The sequence below is a fragment of the Empidonax traillii genome, unplaced genomic scaffold (assembly GCF_003031625.1).
Source record: "Empidonax traillii isolate 1590-97213 ecotype Southwest subspecies unplaced genomic scaffold, ASM303162v1 scaffold425:size1421777, whole genome shotgun sequence".
In the NCBI taxonomy this organism is placed as follows: Eukaryota; Metazoa; Chordata; class Aves; order Passeriformes; family Tyrannidae; genus Empidonax; species Empidonax traillii.
In genome coordinates this window covers 141446-163028 of record NW_020955618.1, presented here as the reverse complement: position 1 = coordinate 163028, position 21583 = coordinate 141446, and the positions used below count along the sequence as shown (strand labels likewise).

The 21583-nt window shown below is 33.6% G+C and overlaps 1 protein-coding gene across 1 annotated transcript in view; it reads left to right on the top strand.

Moving 5' to 3' along the window:
• Nucleotides 1-21583, top strand: part of ASPH (aspartate beta-hydroxylase) — a 107146-nt gene that overhangs the window by 14186 nt on the left and 71377 nt on the right. The window contains exons 2-3 of the mRNA XM_027894317.1: nt 2770-2919; nt 4904-4972. Of these exons, the coding sequence (XP_027750118.1) occupies nt 2770-2919; nt 4904-4972 (219 nt within the window). The remainder of the gene's footprint in view (nt 1-2769; nt 2920-4903; nt 4973-21583) is intronic.

The window sequence follows — 21583 nt, the reverse complement described above, 5'->3', positions numbered from 1 at the left end:
GTTTTGTCTTCAAATATGTGACTTCAGTGTTATTTTTGGAGTATGTAAAATTGCTAGGTGTCACGAAGGGAAACTAAAGAAATAGTTGTTTCATACGTTTTTGTCTAGGAGTGACTTGATGAGGGAGGGGTGAGGTACAGGATTTTATAGATTTGCCGTTGAGGAATGGAGCGTGCTTTAAGAGTTTCTGATGTCTGCATAAAGACATCTGGTGGTGTAAGCACAGGCTTACCAGATATGGCAAGTGACCTACTTTTGACATGGCTGGCAGCATGTGCAGAGAAAGGGCTTGAGTTGAGAATTAACTGTTTGGAATGAGCTCTGAGCCAGCTTCAGTGCATACAGTGTTTTGTTCTGACCCTGTATGTGGTGTTATTTGTGCAGACCATAGGTACATTCTATGTTACGTAACTTCCATTTATATAAAAGTGTTGCGTGATCATGCTGCCATGGTTGAGTTGTTTTTCAAGAGTTTTGAAAATAATTTTGCTATAAAGTAGGAAACCACAGCATAAAAATATACCTTTGTGACTGTTGTGAATTATATTTTTATAGCAGAATCTGTTTTTGAGGAATTTGCTTGAAACAGTCTTTTATACTGGAAAAAATATGAACCGCTATGCTCAGTTACTTGAATAAGTTGTCTTTTCTTTCATTTTCCTGTTCTTCTAACAAGTAAAGCTCCTTCCTTCAGAGGCAACTAGCAGTAAACAATAGAAAACAGTGAGATAACTGAGTGTGAAACGCAGTAAGATCCTCTTTCCTATTTGCTATAGAACAAAGTTGTAACATGGAATCCTTTAAAGTGTTTTTAGCCTTGGGGTTTAATTTTAAATATATGTGACGCTTTCATTGACTGCCTTGGAACACAGGTGTAGTGAAACCCTACTGTTTCATACTATAACTGTTACTTTCTGAATATTAACATTTCCAGCTCAAGAATGCTTCAAGGAAATTCATATACAGTTGAGCATATTTCTGAATGTACTGGTACACGGTGCTTGTTTTTTGCTCTATTTCCAGGCTACCTGTGCATTTCCCACAAGAGAGATGTTAAAATGAGCTGAGTATATGGACCTTGCACATATTTAATTAGGGGACTCTGCAGTAGCAAGTGATATATGCCTAAGTTGTCTCAATTTCTCTCTGAATATTATTGGACACTTGTGTTTAATGTTGAAAAGAAACTAAATAGTTGGTATTTGATCTTTGAAGGGTGTAGTCTCGATAAAAGAATTGTTTTCTTCAATAAAACCCTGAGCTGAGTAAGAGTTGACGTGTGTTAGTGGAGATTTTATTGGTTTGAACTCGGTATGTAGCACAATGAATATAATAAAAGGGCAGTTTATTACAGCTGTAAACCTGATGGCAAGCAGGGTCTGAAAGGACTTATATATAGTATCTGTTACAGAAATAAGTCAGTTACCAGTCTCTCATTACTTATCTTTCAGACCTACTCCATTTTATTATAAAAAACAATTGCATTGATATTTAGCTGTTGAGAGTATTTTTTGTCTTTTTCTGTGATCAGTGCTGGTAAATGCATCAAACATTACTTTCAATTAGTATGAAAAAGTTAACTACTTATTATATTATCACAATATTCATGACAAAGTTCCTCGAGTCCTGCAAAATACGTTAAGAAATAATTTTGCTTGAATAACTGGAACTGCATGTGGCTGAACTGGCAAATGTTGGTTCTTAGAACAGAATGAAGTGGAATAGAGTGATGGACGTGAAACTGCAGCCAAGTGCCAGCTTTGTAGCAGTAATATCAGGAGGCAGAAGAGCAGACCTTGAGCTTTGGAGAAAGGCCACAGGCATCTTTTTGGTTGCATATTTATTTACTATATGTATCTCTCTTTTGTGAAAATGATCCTAAAAAAACAGACCAAGCAATTTATATTATTACTAGTGGCAAAGCCCATTTGAAACCTGCTACCCACATCCAGGTCGAGGTCTGTCTTTATCTAGTGGTTTGTTTATAACTTTTGTGTTTTTTTATATATATTTACTTTCCGTATGTGCAGTTATTAGTGAAATTGTGATTTGTGTTATGTTTCTATGTCATCCTTTTACTTGTATGTTCCATGGGAGTGGAAGTCTAAAGTTATTTAGCATGGAGTGAATCTGTGTTTGATTCTAAGCTATAGGGAAGATGTTTTTAGTTGGTTAAGTGTCTGTCTGAACTTGGAATCTTACCCTTAATATGGTTCAGATTTTTGAGCTTTCTTAGGCTATTTGAATCGTCAAGTTGGTTATTTGAGCTATTTCGAGTACTGCTGAAACTTGATTCAGGAGAAACGCTTCTCTTGAGCAGCTTTTCTGCTGGCCATGGTGTCCTCTGGTGGCAGCCTGGGAACTGCGGGCACAAATGCAAAGCATCTGAAAAATGTTAAGCTCTGTGTAAATACACAAGGAAGGGGGGAGGGGAAAGCAAGGCGGGATTTCTGGCTAAGTTGTAAGACAAATTAGATGGGGGCATTTGGTGTTCGGTTGCTTTTGAGGCTTTTGCTTAGATAACCATCAAACTTCCCACGGTAATCCCCAGCAGTATGAAAAGCAAGTAAGGGTGGTGAAGTTTAAAAACAAACTGAAGAAAACCCTAACAAACCCCACCACAACAACAGAACACCACCAAAAAACTGTTGCTCAAATGTCTTGTATTCTGCATAGTCATAAAAAACAAGTTTTATAATTATATACTCAATAATAATTTAACTCTTACAACAAATCCATTTTTCCTCCTTGTTTGTCTTATTTTAACAGAGACTAAGCATGGAGGAAGCAAGAATGGAAAGAAAGAAGGCCTCTCTGGAAGCTCATTTTTCACCTGGTTTATGGTAATTGCTTTGCTGGGAGTTTGGACATCAGTGGCAGTTGTCTGGTTTGAACTTGTAGATTATGAAGAAGTTCTAGGTAAGAATTTTAAATCTTAAGATTCTTCTAGTAATATTATGATATTCATTAAATGAAGGCCATTTTAAGTGTTTAGATAGATGATTTGCCTACTACAGTGTTTGCAAATGATCTACATGATGAGAATAAGCAAAGTATTTCAAAAACTGTGTTTCAATGCTGAACGCTGCTATGATGTTAAAAGGGGATTCTCATAAGACTGAAAAAGCATCATCCTTCAGTATTTCTTCAGTAACATGTATAGTGTAGTTCATTTGAGAGGTGAGCTAAATATGCATTGTTTGAATATAACCTCTCAGAGACTTGCAGCAGTGATTGAAATTGGGCAGCTAATGTTATTCCTCCTTTGATGGACTGTGATACCTGTAGGGTCAGGATAACGAATCAGTCATCCTCTCATGGGTGAGGATTTCAGTGACCTCAGTTTTAAGCTTATAACGGTGATAATGGTATCTCAATATCACAATTTTAAGAGAGTATTGTTAATATAATATTTAAGGGTGCAAATTAATGTCTCCAATTTCAAGATGTATGTCTGTAGGTGCGGCTATTGTACTTGATGTTGTAGGGTTTAACATGCACTATTGCAACTGGTGGTGCTACAAAATTAAGAAATCTGTTGGAATGTGATTTTTTTTGATCTGGACCACTTTTTAAAGAGAAGCTTCTGGTTTGCAACTAAATTGGGTCTAGTAATGCAAATAATGGTTTTTATATTTTTACCACACATGCAGCCAAAGCAAAGGATTTCCGTTATAACTTGTCAGAGGTCCTACAAGGTAGGATATTGGAGAAATAAGCTTGCTTTACAGTCCCTTGGCTGAAAGTTTTAATTTATTTTATGTTTTTAATTTTTTTGAGAATTACTATTCTTCTATTGTGACATGAAACTCAGTCATTTCTCATCTGTCTCATTCTTTATGCTTTTGAAGATGATACTATTCTTATTTCTAGAGAATTACATTTTTTCACCAGTCTACTGTGTTTAACCATAAACTGACAAAAATACTTTTTAGTGGATTGCTTCCATACAATGTTGATAGATGTATTTTTGACTATTCTAGACCCAAGTCTGAATTTTTTCTGTTTTCTAATTTTCTAAGTACCGTATTAAGAACTATATTTCATTTATTTTGTTAGCAATAAAGTTCTGTCTCCATTTAGAGAATAATGAGTGTAATATATTGTCAAACTACAAGGACACAGAGTTCCTTTGCAAACTGTGCAGAGTTTTAATCCTGTTAAAAGTTATGTCTGAATTTTGTCAAACCTATAATTAGATACATCTCTATCACTTGATGATCCCAGGACACTTCAAATCCTGGATAACACAATTCTATGCTGAAAATTCTCTTCTAGTAGAATCTGAGTTCTCTTTTACATATACCTAGGGCTGGCAGAGCTGCAGTTTTAAAACTAAAAGTGATAAATCTGATTTATTAGTCATGTGTGAAAGAATGGACAACTTTTTTGGTCTGCATGGAAGGTTAGACAATTGTCGATAAAATTTATGAATGTTTTCTTTTGTCTGGAAGGTGGACTGCCTACTTTCTATTAACTTGGCACTAAAAATTTTGTACTTATATATATGTATGTCTTTTCTGAGAATTTAGAATTTCAGGAAGCACGTAATCAGAAAACAAATGCTGATTTTTGTTGTATTGTTTATTTTCTCTCAAACATGATGAACATTCCCTGTGAGCTTAAATTTTATTCTAAGCAAAGCAGGTTCATGTCAAGTATGTAATTACAGAGCGTGCAGGAAAAAAACTTGTGTTCAGTTTCAAATCTAGGAGATACGAAAAGGAGCTTGAAATATTTGTAGTATTTTCCAGGAAATTTAAAATGTGGTTATGTGTACATATAAATTGCTAAAAAACTTATAGTAACAATCTAGCATTAATAGTTAGTCGCTGCGCATTGAAAACATTGTGCTGGAAACAAATGGCTGATTTGTCTTTTCCTCCTCTCTTTGCACTCCTAGGCAAGCTTGGGATTTATGACGCTGATGGAGATGGAGATTTTGATGTGGAAGATGCTAAAGTATTGCTAGGCAAGTACAAATACAGATGGAGTGATCTATTTAATTCAGTTGACATGTTCAAGTTTGACTTTTTTTTTTATATCAAAACAGTATTTCTGGTTTTTGTTTTTCTAACTGGAGAACTTAAATTGATTTAATTGTGATTTTTTTTTCTTAATGCAAGTTGTAGGATTGGATGTGCACCTTATAGTAATTTTTGTTCTTTTTCTGCTGATGTAGCAATGTAAGTGGAAAGCATTTAATTACTTACAGAATGATTTTGAAATTAGGTGTTTGCTGCTGTATCGACTGTTGAAAGATGGTGGTGATTATTAATAAATTTATCAGGTATAGTACCTAGGATATTTCAAGAGTTAAAACATTTTTTATGTTAGCATTTTAAGCCAGGCCCACTTTACAATGACTTTGAACATGCCTTTGTACTTTCCCCTATTCTGAATTCTCCACAAGTCTGTTCATTTTCTTTGCCCTTCAGAAATTGTACATGACATGAATTTTTCTTCTTTGACATTGCAACACTGAGTTTAGGCTTCTATTCCTTTTAATTTGTGAGAATGTCTTTCTGCTCACAGTGTATCCTCAAAGGGAAATTTCAATCACTAGACATACTTCATGATATTGCTCTTCTACCTACATCTTTTAAAGCACTGCCATCTTCCACTTCACACTCAGGCATTAGATAGGCAATTCTTGTGTACCTGATGTTAGAAAGTGTAGTTTTCTTTCATTGTTTTGTTCAAATGTAGACCTATTCTGAGCACACAAAGCTGACAAATGAAACAAATTAATAAAACAACAAAAAACCCATCAGAGTAAATAATAGCTTGAGCAGAGGACAAAGTGGAATGTATCAAAATAATAGAAGTTATCAGTAGTATTTAGGATGTTATGGTTTGCTATTTGAAATTCATACTCCGTAAAAGTCAGTTTATCATCAGATTATTTTTCCTACTTATATCTGGAGGAATAAGAGAGTCTTTGGAGAGTGTGTGTTCATTTGTTGAATTCCGTCATGGTTTAAAGAAAACCCATGTAATCAAAATTACTGAACCAGTTTGCAGTGGTGTGAATGTGAGAGGCACTCCAAAGAACCTCCAGTGCCCTGAATGGCTTCAGAGCCACAGGTTGAGTGTTAATTATGAGGGGTGGATAAGGTAACGCTTCATATAGTTATCATCCTAATCTTTCTCTATCTGTTATGTATGTATAGAAGGGGGCTATCCATTTCTTGTGGGTCCTATTGGCTGGATTCAGATTGCCAGGGTGGTAGCCAGGAACATTCTGCTGCTTTGTTACATCTCTGTTTTATGCAGCTTGATATAGCTGGGAATTCTGCCAGTACATGGAAATGTTTCTATTATAAGCTTATCACGCATTTAAACCTTATACTTCAAATGTGACATTAAAAGGTCAGAGATGAAAATTTATTTTTATTATTTTTAAATAACTGCATAGGAATATTATTTAATCTCATTTAAATTTAATAATATCTGATTACAATTTATAATTGTAATTTCTGATTACAATATCTGATAATAATTTCTGCATTACAAAAGAAATTATAAATTTTGAAGTTTCATGACACTGATAAAAGTTATGAATGTAAAAAATATTTTTTCTAATATGAACTAAAAATGAACACCACTACGCAGACTGAAATTATTTTGTTGATACAGAAACTAGAAAATTGAATTCCCACTTAAGGAATTTTCTTTCCAGAGTTAAGTCTTTGCAGTAAAGAAAACTGTATAGTAAGCTTATACAGTAAACCATATAGTAAGCTATATTTTATATTAGGGTAACTTTTTAAGTATTGAATGCATAGCTCCTTCTGTTTGGGAGGATTTTATTAGTACATATGCTGTGTTTGAAGACCTATTACTTTATGGGATTCTTCTCTGGGTCAGACTGCCCTAACAGCAAGTGATTTCTCTGCTAAAAAATGAGTTACTGTAGTTTGATGTTTAATGATAGGAGTTCATATGCTTTTTTCTTTTCTATTCTTTAGCCATTACGGCACTAGTGGTGTGTATTGAAATTGTGGCATGCACAGTGATTTTATGTTGTCTGCTTCCATAACTGTTTAGTTTTCACTACAAATTTCAAGATTTAATTTCATGTTAACAGTAAATACCTTTTAAGTTAATTCATTTTTGAGAAATGCATCTCTTAGCATGACTTTATTTTATATTTCAAAGGGTGGTTTAGTAGCTGACAACTTAATAGTTTTCTGTACTACTTGGGCATACCTAAATAGAAGAATTAAAATTCATTATTTTATGTCTTGTTTGTATAAGGTATGATAGGGCCTTTTCTTTTTATATGTTGGAATCAAAGGAGGTTTGATGATTAGGTTCTCTTCAGATACTTGTGTATTTTTAAAAAGAATGTGCAAGAAGTGTGTTCTTCCCCACTTCCCCCACTCCCCCAGGTAAGAGAAGTGAAAAAAACGCCAAAAAACAAACCTATCAGATGACCAATCCTAGGTATTTGTGGAGTTAGTATTGTAGCATTTATAAAAAAATATCCATGGTGAAAATTCAAACGTGCTAAAGGTTGTCTGACATTATCTTGCAGCTTCTGTCTTTTTCGTAGCTATTTGTGAGGTTCTTTTTACTGAATTCCTTGGGTAATGGGAAGAGAGGCTTCATACTCTGCTGTTTTGAAGACTCCTGTTTTCAGTTCTCTTCCTGCCTTTTTGTCTTTTTCTTTCTAATTGTTCTTTGAAGGGTGTTCTTCAGAGGAGTGTTATACTTATGCACTTGCTTTAACTCAGTACAGAGAAACAGTGTCTTTAGTGCTATCACCAAAAAATGGAAGGTATAGGGAGTACCGAAGTCTTTGTATTATTATTTTTGGAGCCAAGATTTTTTTTTTTAATATATCAGTCCTTAATACCCTGAGAAATTCTGCTTAAGTGGGTGCAGTGGTTAGCACAGTTTTGGAACTGCAGCTATGGGAAGCCATCGCTATATTGTTCCTGCACATTTAGTTCAGAGTAGGCCAACTATGCAGAAAATGGAAAAAACCCACCCTAGTGTATCAGCAAACAAAGGGTAGGAAGCAGTAGAATCCAGGTAAACTAACTTCTTTTGCCCCAGGTCATCTCTGGTAGAAAAATACGTCTGCAGACAGTCGCACCAAGATTGCACGTTCACAAAACTTATGATGAGGTAATAGGAGTTAAAAAGAATGATTTTTGTGCAGTTCAGCTGTTTAGATAAGTTTCGTTCTCTTCATTTTTCTCATGTTCTACTGTAGCACCTTCAAATGTTAAAGGCTTGCTGGTGCTCATTCTCATAAAAGATGTTTGCAGGAGAAGGAAGGCTTCCTCTCGTTAAATGCCTGTAAGCAAGCCCTCTGCTCTATTGCTCGTGGTAACACTAGTGAAGAGATAAAGATTTTGACACCCTCAATCACTTTGATTGAAAATGTGAAGTGAAAATTTCTCTTGAAATTAAGTAGTTATTCCCTGTGAGTCACTGCTTTAGCATAGTGTGGCTACTTAGTTGGGCAGTTCTGGTTTTGTCACCATTTTCAGACACTTGTTAGGATGCTAATTTGAGCTTATTAGCGTGTGTTTTTACTTTGAAAAGCAGTTCTTGATTATGGGGGTGAGTGAAAAATAGTTTGAGTATTAATTAGAAAGGCTGTTAACACACATTCTCCCAATTTCTCTGGTTCCCCTTGGTGTCCTAATCTTTTCAAGGAAAATGTGCTGCTGTACTCCATTTTATAAAGATAATTGCTCAAGAGTCTTGTTCTTGACTTAGTGCAAGAACAGTGGCATCTCTATGATTCTGCATGTGCTTAAAGAAATGATATCTTTAGTCTTAGATCTTTTGGGAGTAATGTGGAGGTTTTTGTGTTTTTGGTTTTTACACCAGACTCTGACAGAGTAGAATGACACAAAAATTTATAATTCTGTGTTTGTAACTTAGATTTTTTTTTTTTTAATTTTTTGTTAGGTTTTCATTCTTAAATTGAGATTTCATTCTTCAGTGAATATCTTTACTTTGGTTTGTGTCTTTATGTCTTGCTTGATCCATATTTTGAAAACAAGTTAGAATGATGACTGACAGCTGTGCATAAAGTTGTTTATAAAATTTAATTTTTATAGAACTAAGCCATGGAAGAAGTTGGAGAGGGATATTTATAATACCTTGATTGCCTCCTGGATTCAGTCATTTTTAAACCTTTGGGCTATCCAGTGAAAAGTTAAAGAGAATGGCTGGTCACTCAAGTAGAGGTTCTGGGCATCCAGTTACAAAGATGTGGAATATCATGGACTTGGAAGTTTCCTCAGAATTATCATTGATACTTTCACTATGTTCTGTAAGAAAAACATTTTTAAAAGTGTTAAATGTCTCTGCAGTGAACTTCACTATCTTGAATGTTTCATTAACCTGCATCTAATATTGCTTTGTAGTCTGCATGTGCAACATGGTCATTTAACTTTGTTTCAACAATCTGTCTTCACCCTTAGCTCACTTTTCTGCTTGTCCTTTTAAAACAAAAAAAGGTTTGTTCTGGTTAGAAGTGTGGGAAATTCCTCCCTCTTCAGCTTTAAAGCATACCAGTAATTGACTGTTTGTCATTGCCTGGTCATTCTGTTGTGCTTTTCTCAGAATGGAAAAGTTGAAATGTTATTTGATAATAACTGTAAACCAGTCAATTTTAATTAAAAAATACCCGACCAAACAAACAAAAAAAACCAGCAAGGAAACAAAAGCCAAAAACTAACCGAAAGCCAAAACAAAACCTAAAACAAACCAAACGAACAAAAACAACAACCAAAAAAAGGGAGCGGAAAAAAACATTATTCATGGCTTGTTTGTATTTTACAAATGCCAGTTAGATCAGTGGGTCTTGTAACTAAAATAGCAACTTCTAGTATTAAGGAGTTTAGCAGTGACGAGCTCTTTCTTTCCTGTTCTGGCCATCTCTTACTTAAACTCTTGACCCTGCTTTAGATTTTCTGTATAACAAAACATATGCCCTTTCTACTGGCTACCTTTTCATTTTTATCTGGTGTTCTGTATATCCACAGGTTTGGAAATAATTCCCGAGGGCCAAGTATATCGTGTTGAACGTGTCACAGAAAAAAATAATTGCAAAATATGTTGAAAAACCCAAACAAGCAAACAAACTGCAAAATAGCCACCCAGCCCCACCACCCCTCAGCAATTAGAATCCTCACTTCCAAGCAAAATCAAAATTCTGCATGGTAGCTTGTTATCCTTAACAGTACATTTGTGACAAGTTTGGTTATATACTCCTTGCTTTAAAATGTTATTCTCAGCTATGAGTTGCAAGCTCTCCAATTTGAACACAATAGTTTAAAAAATAAAAAAAGGCAAATTGGGTGATTTGAAAGTAGTGGAAGATTACTGTTATAAAAATTGGGTAAAGGTAAATGCTGTGGCAAGAAAACTGAATATAAATGGGTTTGGTTTTAGGACTAGGAAGAATGAAAAGCAAAGCTTCCACCTTTTTTTTTTAATAAGATTCTGGCATAATGTTTTGCATGTTTATTGCCCAAACTGTAGTCTATACTTGGAAAGATTCAACTTGCTTAACATCTTTCCATTTCCTAATTAGCATTCCCGTAAAGACTGCTGTCTGTGACATCAGATGTCTTTCACAGATCCTCCTTTTAAAGTTTCCTCTTTCCACCTAACTACTGTCTCTTTTTTCCCCTTCCCTCTCTCTCTCTCTCTCTCTCTCTTTCCTCTATTCTTGTGTAGGCCTGACCAAAGATGGCAGTAATGAAAATATTGATTCCCTTGAGGAAGTCCTTAATATTTTAGCAGAGGAAAGCTCTGATTGGTTTTATGGCTTTCTCTCATTTCTCTATGATGTATTGACTCCTTTTGAAATACTAGAAGAAGAAGAAAGCGAAGCTGCAGATGATGTTGATGGTACGTCACAGAATGAAGGGGTTCAGGGAAAAAAGACTTGTGTTATTTTGGATTTACAGAACCAGTGACTGAGAGACTAATTTGATTGGCTTTTGAAAATGTCCATGAAATCATCAGTCTTAATATAACAAGAATTTATGACATTGAGGGGAATCTCCCAAATGGATGCTATAAAGATTGAACTAAAGTCATCCATGCTATGCAGTTTCAATAGTTGAAAGCCTTTCAATGATTTTTCCATTTTTGTGACAGGATGACAAATATTACGTGGCTGTGTAAATATTTAGAATAAAACATGTATCTGTGGCTGTGTAGTTGGTTTCTGTATGTGCTTCAATTTGTGCATCTTATGCACAAAACTTACAAAGCTTAAGTGTAATAACCTCTACTGTTAACACTATAACATTTGTCTTTCTAGCAAACATTAACTGAAGCATTTTGTAACAGCTTTGATTGTAAAGTATTCTAGCATGACTGCATTCTGTAAATACATATTTATGTTAGTCCTTTAATATAGACATGACAATGATAATTCTCTTGCGAAATATAATTTTAATAAATAACTTATTTTGTGATTCACTGATTTCTCAGATAGGTTCTTTTTACTTGTTCAAAGAAAAGCACTTAATTTAAAAGTGCTTGAAAATTCTAAAGAAATATTTATTTTTAAGTTAGCTAACATTTGTTTTATTCAGAAGATACTCTGTCATGTGGTTTATTCCCATTGATTTGTCTGTTTTCAAACTAAGTCTTCAATCATTTCTTTAATATAGTAGTCAATCACAAGGGCTGTTCTAAATCTGTTTTAGTTTTTAAGGTGGGCCTTTTATGGAGGTGGGAAGCTGTGATTATGCATTTCTAATGTAATATTGAATATATTAAAGAGTAATTGGAAATTAGAGCCTAATGTCTTCTATTCCTTGCTAAATTGAAGTATTTAATGCAGTTTTACAAATTTGAATCTTTTTCTTGTGAAACTGTTTTATGACACTTGTTCCAAAAATATTTTCCATGCATGTGAATTCTGTCTACTGTCATGAAGTTACTGGTGTAGAAAGGGCAGTTTATAATTGTGTTCTGCAGTTTGTATCAGGTATCAAAGGCTGAAATTGAGCTATCCTTTTACTACATTAATAATGTAGTCAAACAGATTACTACTAAAATTTTGTGAAATTGTTTGTTATTATGCCTGCTTTGCTTAAATTTTTATTCATTTCCTGTATGAAGTTGATATTCAAGTTTTAACACTAGTGGTTGCAGGCTGAAATTTTAATCTGTTCTTAAAATAAATGAATTTTCACTTACTTTGGCATGACAGTTTCAGAACAATTTAACATACCAGTTTCAATTAAATCATCTAACTCAGGGTTCTATTCAATCTTTTAAAAGGAATAAAAAAGTTCTAATGTAAAGCAAGCGAAGTGTTGCGATTTGTTAATGCTACTGCTCAAGGTTTATGAGTTAAATAGAGTCACAAGAGCATTAGTCACATTTTCTTCCAAATATTTGAGGATTAGGATGTAAAAACATTAACAAGTAAATTTCATGAGTTTTAGAATGAGATATATGAAGTGTAAGGCAAAGAAAATTAATATCCCCCAAACATTATAAAAATGAATGCTAGTAGTTCTGTGGAAGTTTCTTAGCAAGTGGAAGAAACTTGTAAAGTATTTGAGATGTAGGAAATAAATAAGCTTGGGTTGTTTTGTTTGGTTTGTTGTTTTTTTGATCTTTTAATTTTAGAAGCAGATTTGAATTAGAAATAAGTATCTTCACTGATACCTTTCAGTGAGAATTGAAAACACTGTCATGGAACATTGATTTCTATTGTCGATGCTTCAGTAATGGAACTAGATAGCCAAAAAGAGAAGGGAAACATCTACTGTAAGAACTTTATGTAATGAAGTTTATACCAAATAGTTAAAATACATATTGATAAACTGGTAAAGCTGCAAGTGAAATAGAGATAAATTGCTTGAACCATGAGAAAGCTACAGGCACTGAGATAGGTGATCAATAAACAGTAAACTAATTTAACTTGGGATACAGAGATGAAATGCAGGCCAGGAAAGTTCTGATTTCATGTCATGCAATTTTGATTTTATTAAGTGTGTAGAAGTGTGCTCAAAAACAATTATCGTGGGAATAGAGAATTTGTAGGAGGAAAAGAAGGGATGGGGGTGGGTGAAAAAACCTAGGGTGAAAAATAGGGTAAATATTAACAGTAAATAACTTTTTAGTGTGTTTAGTGTCTGGAATATAGGGCTTTTTTCCAGAAGCATTCATTCTTGCATGGTGCTGTTCCTCTTGAGTAAACAACTGAACCCTCACCAGTGGTGAATGGAGCTGTCAAAGCTCTCTGCAAGTTTGGGATAGCAGAGTTTGATTTTCATGTATTAATTGTTGTCATTGCAAGCAGAACTTGGCTAGTAATGGTGGTAATAAGATTAGGATGAGCCTTCAGTTTTGTATCAGCATGGCAGTTTTTTCTTTGGGTGTTGGTGTTTGGGGTTTTTTTTTAATTTTTTTTAAATTTTTAAAGCAGCATTTTAGAAGCAAAAAGGTTAATCTGAGTATGGTGTGCAAATAAGCAAGGAAAATGGAACTATATCTCACATCTTGCTTGTAAGTTCACACAAATTGTTTCAAATTAGTTGAGGAAGTTGAAACCTAAATTTTTAGTTTGATTTGTTGTGCCATTTGCTTGTGTTGGTAAATGTTTGCTATTTTAACTGCCAGTCTTCAAACAAAATACTGCATTAACCTTTGTAGCATAAGCTTTTTCTTGCTTTCTTGTGATACTAATGTAAAGATACTAATAGGGGAAAAACCCCCATACCGATAGTTCTAAAATGGCTGAGAACTTGTAAAAGTTTTGAACCCTGGATTTCTGTGACCACCTTCAACAGTATTTAATTTGAAAGTAAAAGAGTGCTTTATATGACATCACAATGCTCATAATGTATAGAATAATGTATTGAAGACAGTAACTTAATTACTATAGAATTACTGTAGAATAACTTAGAATTGTAGAGAGTGAACAGTAAATTGTTTGCATATCTGTTGAAATTCTTACTGAAACAACTTTTTTGCCAGTACTTCCCCCCCCCCCACCACCACTGACTTTCAAAAATTTGCATTATTTGTCTGAATCGACTGGCTACAGAAGAAATCAAGTTTTTGTAACAGTTACTAGTATAGGTTACAGTTGGATGGAGGTGTAGTAGACTATTCGTGGTCAGATGGGAGAGGTAAAACCCCACCTGTATTGTAAGTGTGATTTAATTAGTGTTTGAGAGCTGGGGAAAGCTGTTATTTACAGGTCAGTCATTTTGGACAGAAGTGTACTTTCACAAGATAAGCAGCTATCATAATGATAGCACAGCAACATGAAATACATTAAATACTGTCTTTCTAAGAGTCAGTTAGGATGGATTTTCCAAGATGAGGCTAATAAAGGCAAAACTTGCTTGTTGGTTTCTTACCTCTGCTCACGTAGGATGCAATGCAAGCATCTGTGACTTTAGAAAAGAAAAATGCTTTCTGCCATGAGAGTCTGACTGGATTTTTCTTCTAAAATTAGACAGCTAAATAAACAAGAGGTATTAAAGCAATGTACTGAGAATGTAATGAAGTTTGGTGTTTTGTTGGGGGTTTTCTTTGTGCTAGCTGTATGAATTAAAAAAACTATCTTGCATTTGTGAGAGGTACAGGCTTTGTTAAGCCCAGCGCTCTGCAAAACAGGGAATGAATTGAGTTTAAGGTAAGTGGGTGCAAACTTTCTGTCAGCAAGCCACTTTGGTTAGCAGACAACCTTGTATTTCCAATGTAGCACATTATAAATGCAGAATCATAATAATAATTATGTGCAGGTGCATATGCAAACAAGGATAGCTTTTTCTGACTTGCAGTTCTTCTGGAGAACGAAAATCAAAAGGAGAGGAAAAATGTTAATAACAGTTTTGGTTTACAGATATGTATTTCCTTCTTTTGTAATACTGCAATTTTAATATCTTTTGCTAATTTTCTGGGTGGTTAAAGAGGTTTTTGATGGGACGTCATGCATTAAGGCTAGAGTCTGAACACAAGCCCTAATGTTTAAAGCTTGACACTTTATACCCTGTTATCAGGCATTGCACAAATTGTGGAAGGATAGCAAGTTCTGTCTGTCAGCTGCTTAGTGCTAACCTGGACTGAATGCTTTCTATGGTAAATGCAAAGTAGCCTCTTCCTTTTCACATGTAAGTGGATAAGCCACCTTAATTAGCTTACATTTTTTCCTGTGGTGTTGTAGGTTAAAACGGTTTATGCAGGTATATGTGGTGAAATTCATTTATAGGATTTTTTTTTGTATGGCAAAGCCTTTTATCTAGGAAGACTATTAAAGTTTTCAGGATTATTAAATTAATAGGATGGAATTCGCATGTGTCAGGCTTCTCAATATACTGTTAAATGTGAGAATGTTATCTGTTAATATCTGTGAAACTGCTTAAAAAGAAAGTGCTTTTATCTATATCTGTTTTGCATCCTTATCTTTCTGAATAAAATAGTATTTATATATTTTTCTTTTGATGCTGATTTGTGGAGAATGTTCTTGAAGATTTTTGTGAGGAAAAACAGAGGAAATTACTGGGTTTTGTTGCATAATAAGAATGCTTTGTAATATTCCTAAGCTTCAAAGAATGAGTTAAGATACCAAGTTGTCTACCCTTAAGCATTATGTGAAAATAACAACTCACCAGAGTATCTGATTTTTTAGAATGACTATTTAAAGCAGTTATTTGGAAAATATTAGAAAACTACCCAGCTACGTTAACTTTGACGTCTACTGTTTAATTCACTGACTCCAATAGCCATTTAGCCATTTCTAAAATTCTACATTTGTAGTTGTAAAGTCTACATTTTTATCTTGTGTTGCCACCACTGGACATTTATAATGCGGGATTGAGTGGAAAAAAAGAAGGAACTTTAAAACAAGCGCAAAACTTGAAAGACACTTGAATTGGACCTGAGAGTAAGAGTCCACAGGTTCAGCTACATGACTTATAAAATCCTGAACGTTGTTTTGTGTACCCCGAGGCTATAAGAGCCTAAGTCTTTGCCACAGGTTTACTTAGGTGCCAGATTTTTGTCATATGTCCAGGACATTCCTATCTTGAAAAACTTGTGCATCCATGCTTCAGGCTAATTGGGACTTACAAATTACTTTCCTCTTCTGTAGTGCCTTTTAGGGAAATCAAAATGCATCAGGTTTTCTGTCTTGTGATTATTACATAATAAGATTTTGAAATATGTTATTTTGCATACTTTTCCTGTAAATAGGTCTATTAATATGTTCATCTGTACATGATTTATGTAATTATGTCATGAATGGGTAATTTGATGAGAACCTTACTGTTGTTCATTGTATAAAAGCAGATTGAAGCAAATTACTGCTTGCCTGAATATTTAACAAGTGAAATATCAGTAATCACTGAACAGGTGTTTTGTAATCTTTCAACGTAGTGCACATACTTTTAATTAAAAAGAATTTGAAATATTTTTATGGTTCTTTTTTTCTATTATCATCTTTGTAAAATTTTACAGTTTTCCTTGCCAATATATGCTTTGAGAAGCCTATCTTAAATTACCCAGAAATATTTAAATTTAGTATGACAAAAAGAGAGAAGCTGGAAATTTAAATATGGCTCTGTGCAACTTTGCTGAGTACCTTTTATTGTTTATATTTTCATTGATACTGTAGACTATTCTTCCTTTCATATGAACTTCTTCCATGCAGTGCTTAGAAGTAGTAAGATTGAATAATGATTGTAGTTACGTTAGAGCTCTGGTGGTAATCTGTGAGGGAAGAGCTTAAAAAGATTTTCATTCCCAGGTAAGAATTTTTAAGGAAATAATTAAAAAAAATGTATTTTTACTTGTCTAGCCCATTTTTAAAACCATTTTGGCCATAATATCAATACCTGATATTTTAAAAACATGTAATAGAGAAAGTAAATGCAAATTGCCTACAAAGACTTTATTTGTTACTTTTTAATTTTTTTTTTTAGTGTAGGATATCAGAGTTTTGTTTAATTTTTTTGTTTTTTTTTGGGGGGGGGAGTGTGTGGGTTTTTTTGTGTTTTTTGTTTGTTTTTCAGAATAAATGTTGTTATTGTTATTGTTTTCTAGAAACTGAACCTCAAGGTGCAAACTGTGTCCAGTGTAGGGGTTTATATGTCTGAATAAGAAGCCTAATGTTGAGACATGGGAATATCTCTTGTAGTTTAATAAGATTATATATGTGTTTAAAAATACAAATTTACCCTAACTTTCCAACTTTACTTTCTATTTGGCTTTTGGGTAGCAGTGTGCATGATTTTTGGGGTTAAAATTGTTGTGTTTGTGGGATTTAGGTCCACAGCATCATGATAGCGATAATCCAGTCTATTTTTATGGTATTAAAAAGATGAAACTAACGATTATTTATATTTTTGGAAAGACTTTTACCTTCAGGCCTCTTGTGGAACTAGGTATAAAGCACAATCAAGATGCTGAATGCCCTCAGTTTCTGTTAGCTACAATGGGGAAAGAGGGCAGCACCTGACTTTGGAGAATAGGGTTTATTTTTTTAATAAAAGTCTTAACAGTCTTAGAAAGTCTGAAGTAATGCAATAAAATATTTTAACTGAGATGAAGTGGCAACTGCTTTTTGGAATCTGAGCAATACCTTTGCTAAAACGCTTATTTTCTATTAGATAAAGAAACAGGTTGTAATTCATTGTAAGAAAGTAGTCAATTTATGTAGTCTGCAATACCTAAGTTATTGAAGATCTTTTGAGTTAATATGTTTATAAAATATTTATAACATTTTATAGAAACATAAATTAGTGGGTTTGAGAGAGAGCTGACCAATACCTTGCAGAGCAATCAGCTGGGGTATTGGTCATAATGACATGGCAACTGTCTGGAGGGATCTGAACTCCAAGGAGTTAAGCAGCATCAAAAGTAGCGTGCATCTGGTAATGTGGTACTTTTCTTTGATTAATTAGTCTTTCCTATCTGTAGTTGTGGTGGTCTTACAACTGAAGGTGCTTTACTCCTAATGAGTTAACATTTGGTCTCTCTCCATAGCATTGCAGTGTGCTCTGTAAAGTTGACTTTTTGCATAGCATGGCAAGTTGGGAAATTTTATGTCAAGTTTGTTGAACATCATGGATATGTTCATAACCTATTTCCATTTTGCAACAAATTAGGTGAGGAGCCAGGAGGGGTAGCCAAGAAAAAAACTAAACTCAAAGGTATTTTTAATGTTCTTTTTCATGCGAAACTTCATGCAGATAATGATGTATGAAATGCATGCGCATTGCAAATACCAATTGCAGGTTATGATAATGGATACTAATACCAGCTATGGTTTCTAAGTGTTGTCTAATGGTGCAGCAAACTATTATCCTTGCAGTTTTTCAGTAAGTTTTTTTTATTACTGATCGTAATTTAATGGCAATGCGAGTGCTTTCCTAACTAGAGATTATATTTTGTTTGTGTGTATTTTTTTACAACAGTTGTCTTGTTTGGATTGTAAGTAGTTCATGATAATTTCATATTCTGCATGTTTTTAGGTAAGATTTTCCTCTGTGTGAAATCCTCTTTTAGTTATCTTTCATGAAGTTGTGATACTATTACTGTATTGTAGTTGGATAGAGTGCCTTAATTCTGCTTAAGTCTTTACTTAAATAGTTTCATTTATTTCTGTCTTAGGGTAGGAGAAATTTAGGCAAAGTTCAATCACTTTCTCTTTTATATTATTTGCAGGACTGATTGCAGTGATGATACTTATACATTTTCTAAATCTTAAAGTAGGATAGTTTGCAACCAATTTATGCCATATATTTGTTTATAACTATATTGCTGTATGAACAGACCATAATGGTCTTAAATGTGTTGAGAGACAAAAAGAGCTAATTAGCCTCAGCAAAACATGAAGGTACCAGATGTACTTCAGGTGCTTATCTTTTTAAATCTGCTCAGTTATACTGTATCATAGCATGGGACTATGTAAATAATGCAGTTTCTTTGTTGAATCACTTAGACTTTAAGGAGTTTTTTTTAGCAGTATGTGAAAAATCCATGCTTGCTCGTCATACAAACTTTCATGAGAAAGAAAGTGTGTTTACTGAAGGAAGCTCTCTGCTCATATAAATTTGACTTTTCTTAGCATCTTGCACCAAGTTGAAATTTTTAGCGTTTGTTTCACATATGCTTGGTATAACTTGGTTGCAAATTACGTGTTTCCAAGAATGGTAATAAATGTCATTTAGCAATTCCTTCCTGGGTTTTAGATTATTTTTCAATGTTTGATATGAGAATGATGAAGTGACATAGTTCAAATGTTTTATGTCAGAAAACATTTGGAAGGAAATACGATGTCATTCCTTTTAGTTAAAGCTATGGGATTGAATGGTTCACTCCACAGAAATGTTACACAGTGGTTAGAGGCAGATGTTACAGAAATCTCACATACCTACTTTTTTGCCACAGCAGACTGCAGTTTGCCTCAAAAGCCTGAATAAAAATAGAGCATTTTATATTTAAAAATCATTATTGCTTTTCAGTAATGTGGGAGTATTAATTTTAAAATTAAATGCAAATATTGCATACAGAGATTTAATGGAAAAACTCTTCAATTTTATTGAGTTAAAAATTCCTTATTCTGGAGAATGATGCTGGTATTGACAATTTTTTTCAAAACTGTGGGCAAAATGGAAGTATTGAAAATTAAATATTAAACATATTGAACATAAATTTCAAGGTTTATGTTCTGACTTTTCTTATGATGTATTATCTACATACTGTGACATGGCCAAAGTGAAATGAAATAGAGAAAATAAGCGTAAGAGACAACTCCAAAAGTAAAACAAACAAAAAAGTGTTACTGAAAACTGAAAAAAAAAAAAAGTTGTAAGAATTAATTTACAATTATTACTTTGATTTCACTGAATATAGTCAAACCCAGTTAATTTTTTTGGAGTTGATTTCATGCACCAGGACATTGCTATTTCTTCTTAATTTTTGTGTACTTATGTTTTATTCTTGCCAAATATGTACATCAGATATATTTTCTAAGTCTTTGCTTAATATGAGGTAGCAGTATCAGTAAAACGTTGCATTATATATTTGTATATATACACTTTATAACTCTTGCAACTGTCATACTATTGTCAACGATTCAGATTTTACACAAAAGTGGTTTTATCATTCTGCAGAAGTTAGTTAGCAGTAAGGTAATAGAGGCATGGTTTTCACTAAATTAATGCTTCATTCAGACGCAGCTGGAATGTAAGCTAAGGTTGCTTGCTGGCTGCATGGTGTGAGATATTGCTAAAAGTCAAAACTAATTTGTTTAAATTGCTTAAAGCCTAGAAGTTAATTTTACAAGTTTAAATTGGCATCTAACAAACATTAAATATGAATTTGATCAAAGCTTTTAGATAGTTGTTCATAAGATGTTTTGTGACCTAAGAATGGTTCTCTTATTGAACATTTCCTCTTTTTTAAATGAAAAACTAAAAAGTAAAAGAAGCTATTAAAGAACCACTCAAGAAATTAAGGGAGAAGCAGGAATCCAAGAAGCAGGAAATCAAAGATGAAGAAGAAAAAAAGAAAGCCAGGAAAGGAAAAGATGCTACTGATCGAAAGGACAAGAAAGCTGTTGATATGAATAAATTAAAGAAAGATTCTGACAAGGCTAAAAGAGACAGAGGAAAGGAAAAAGGCCTAGACAAAAATGTAAAATCCAAGGAGACTACAAAAAAATCAGCCAGTGAAAAGGATGGTACTATTCAGGTGGGAAAAGACAAAGAAACAAAAAAGATAGTCAAAAACCAATCCAAGGAAGACAAGAAAGAAAAGAAATAAACAGTTCTCATTCTGCTAATGAGGAACAGACTTCAGGAATGAGAAATTTAGCATGTTTATATGAATGTGGTAAAAATGGCAGTAAGAAAATAATGTTTTCTGGAAATAAATGTGAAAAAAGGCAATATAATAATTTTTGGAAAACTGTTCAGTGTGTACTGGTATGGTAAACACAAAGCAGAAACATCTGCTGTGAGACTCAAGTATGTACATATGTTAATGTGCCTGGTTACCAATGTGTGTTGAAAACATTCAAATGTCAAATTCACACCAGTTACTTCAAACCTACTCTAAATATGGGTTTGGGGCTTGATGGTTGTTTTGATTTTTTTTTTTTTTTTAGTCTTCCTTGTTTCCTTGTATTTAGGTACTATTTTCTTGATGTGGAGATGCAAGTTTAATATTGTGTTTGAAATGCAAGTTTAAAAGCAATATGAAAAAAATTATCTGGACACATATAAAGTAAACTCACAGATTAAATATTTCTATTTCACAGAAACAATGAGGAGGAGTATTAATGGACTGTAGTGTCGTAGGAACGTATCAAATAAATGTAACTTATTCCCTGCTAAACTTTTTTCCCTAAGTAAACTGGTTTTTCCCTGTATTTTATACACCATCAAATCCAATTCGGTGCTGGAATTGTTTATGAGACTCCACTGTATACTCAAGCAATATGTTGCAGCATTTTTATCTATTGCTCCTGTGAAAATGTGTTCTACTTTTCTTCAATCCTCTATTTATTTATTTAATTGTTTACTTAGCTTTATTTAGGTTGAAAAGCTTGATTCGTTGTCACTTT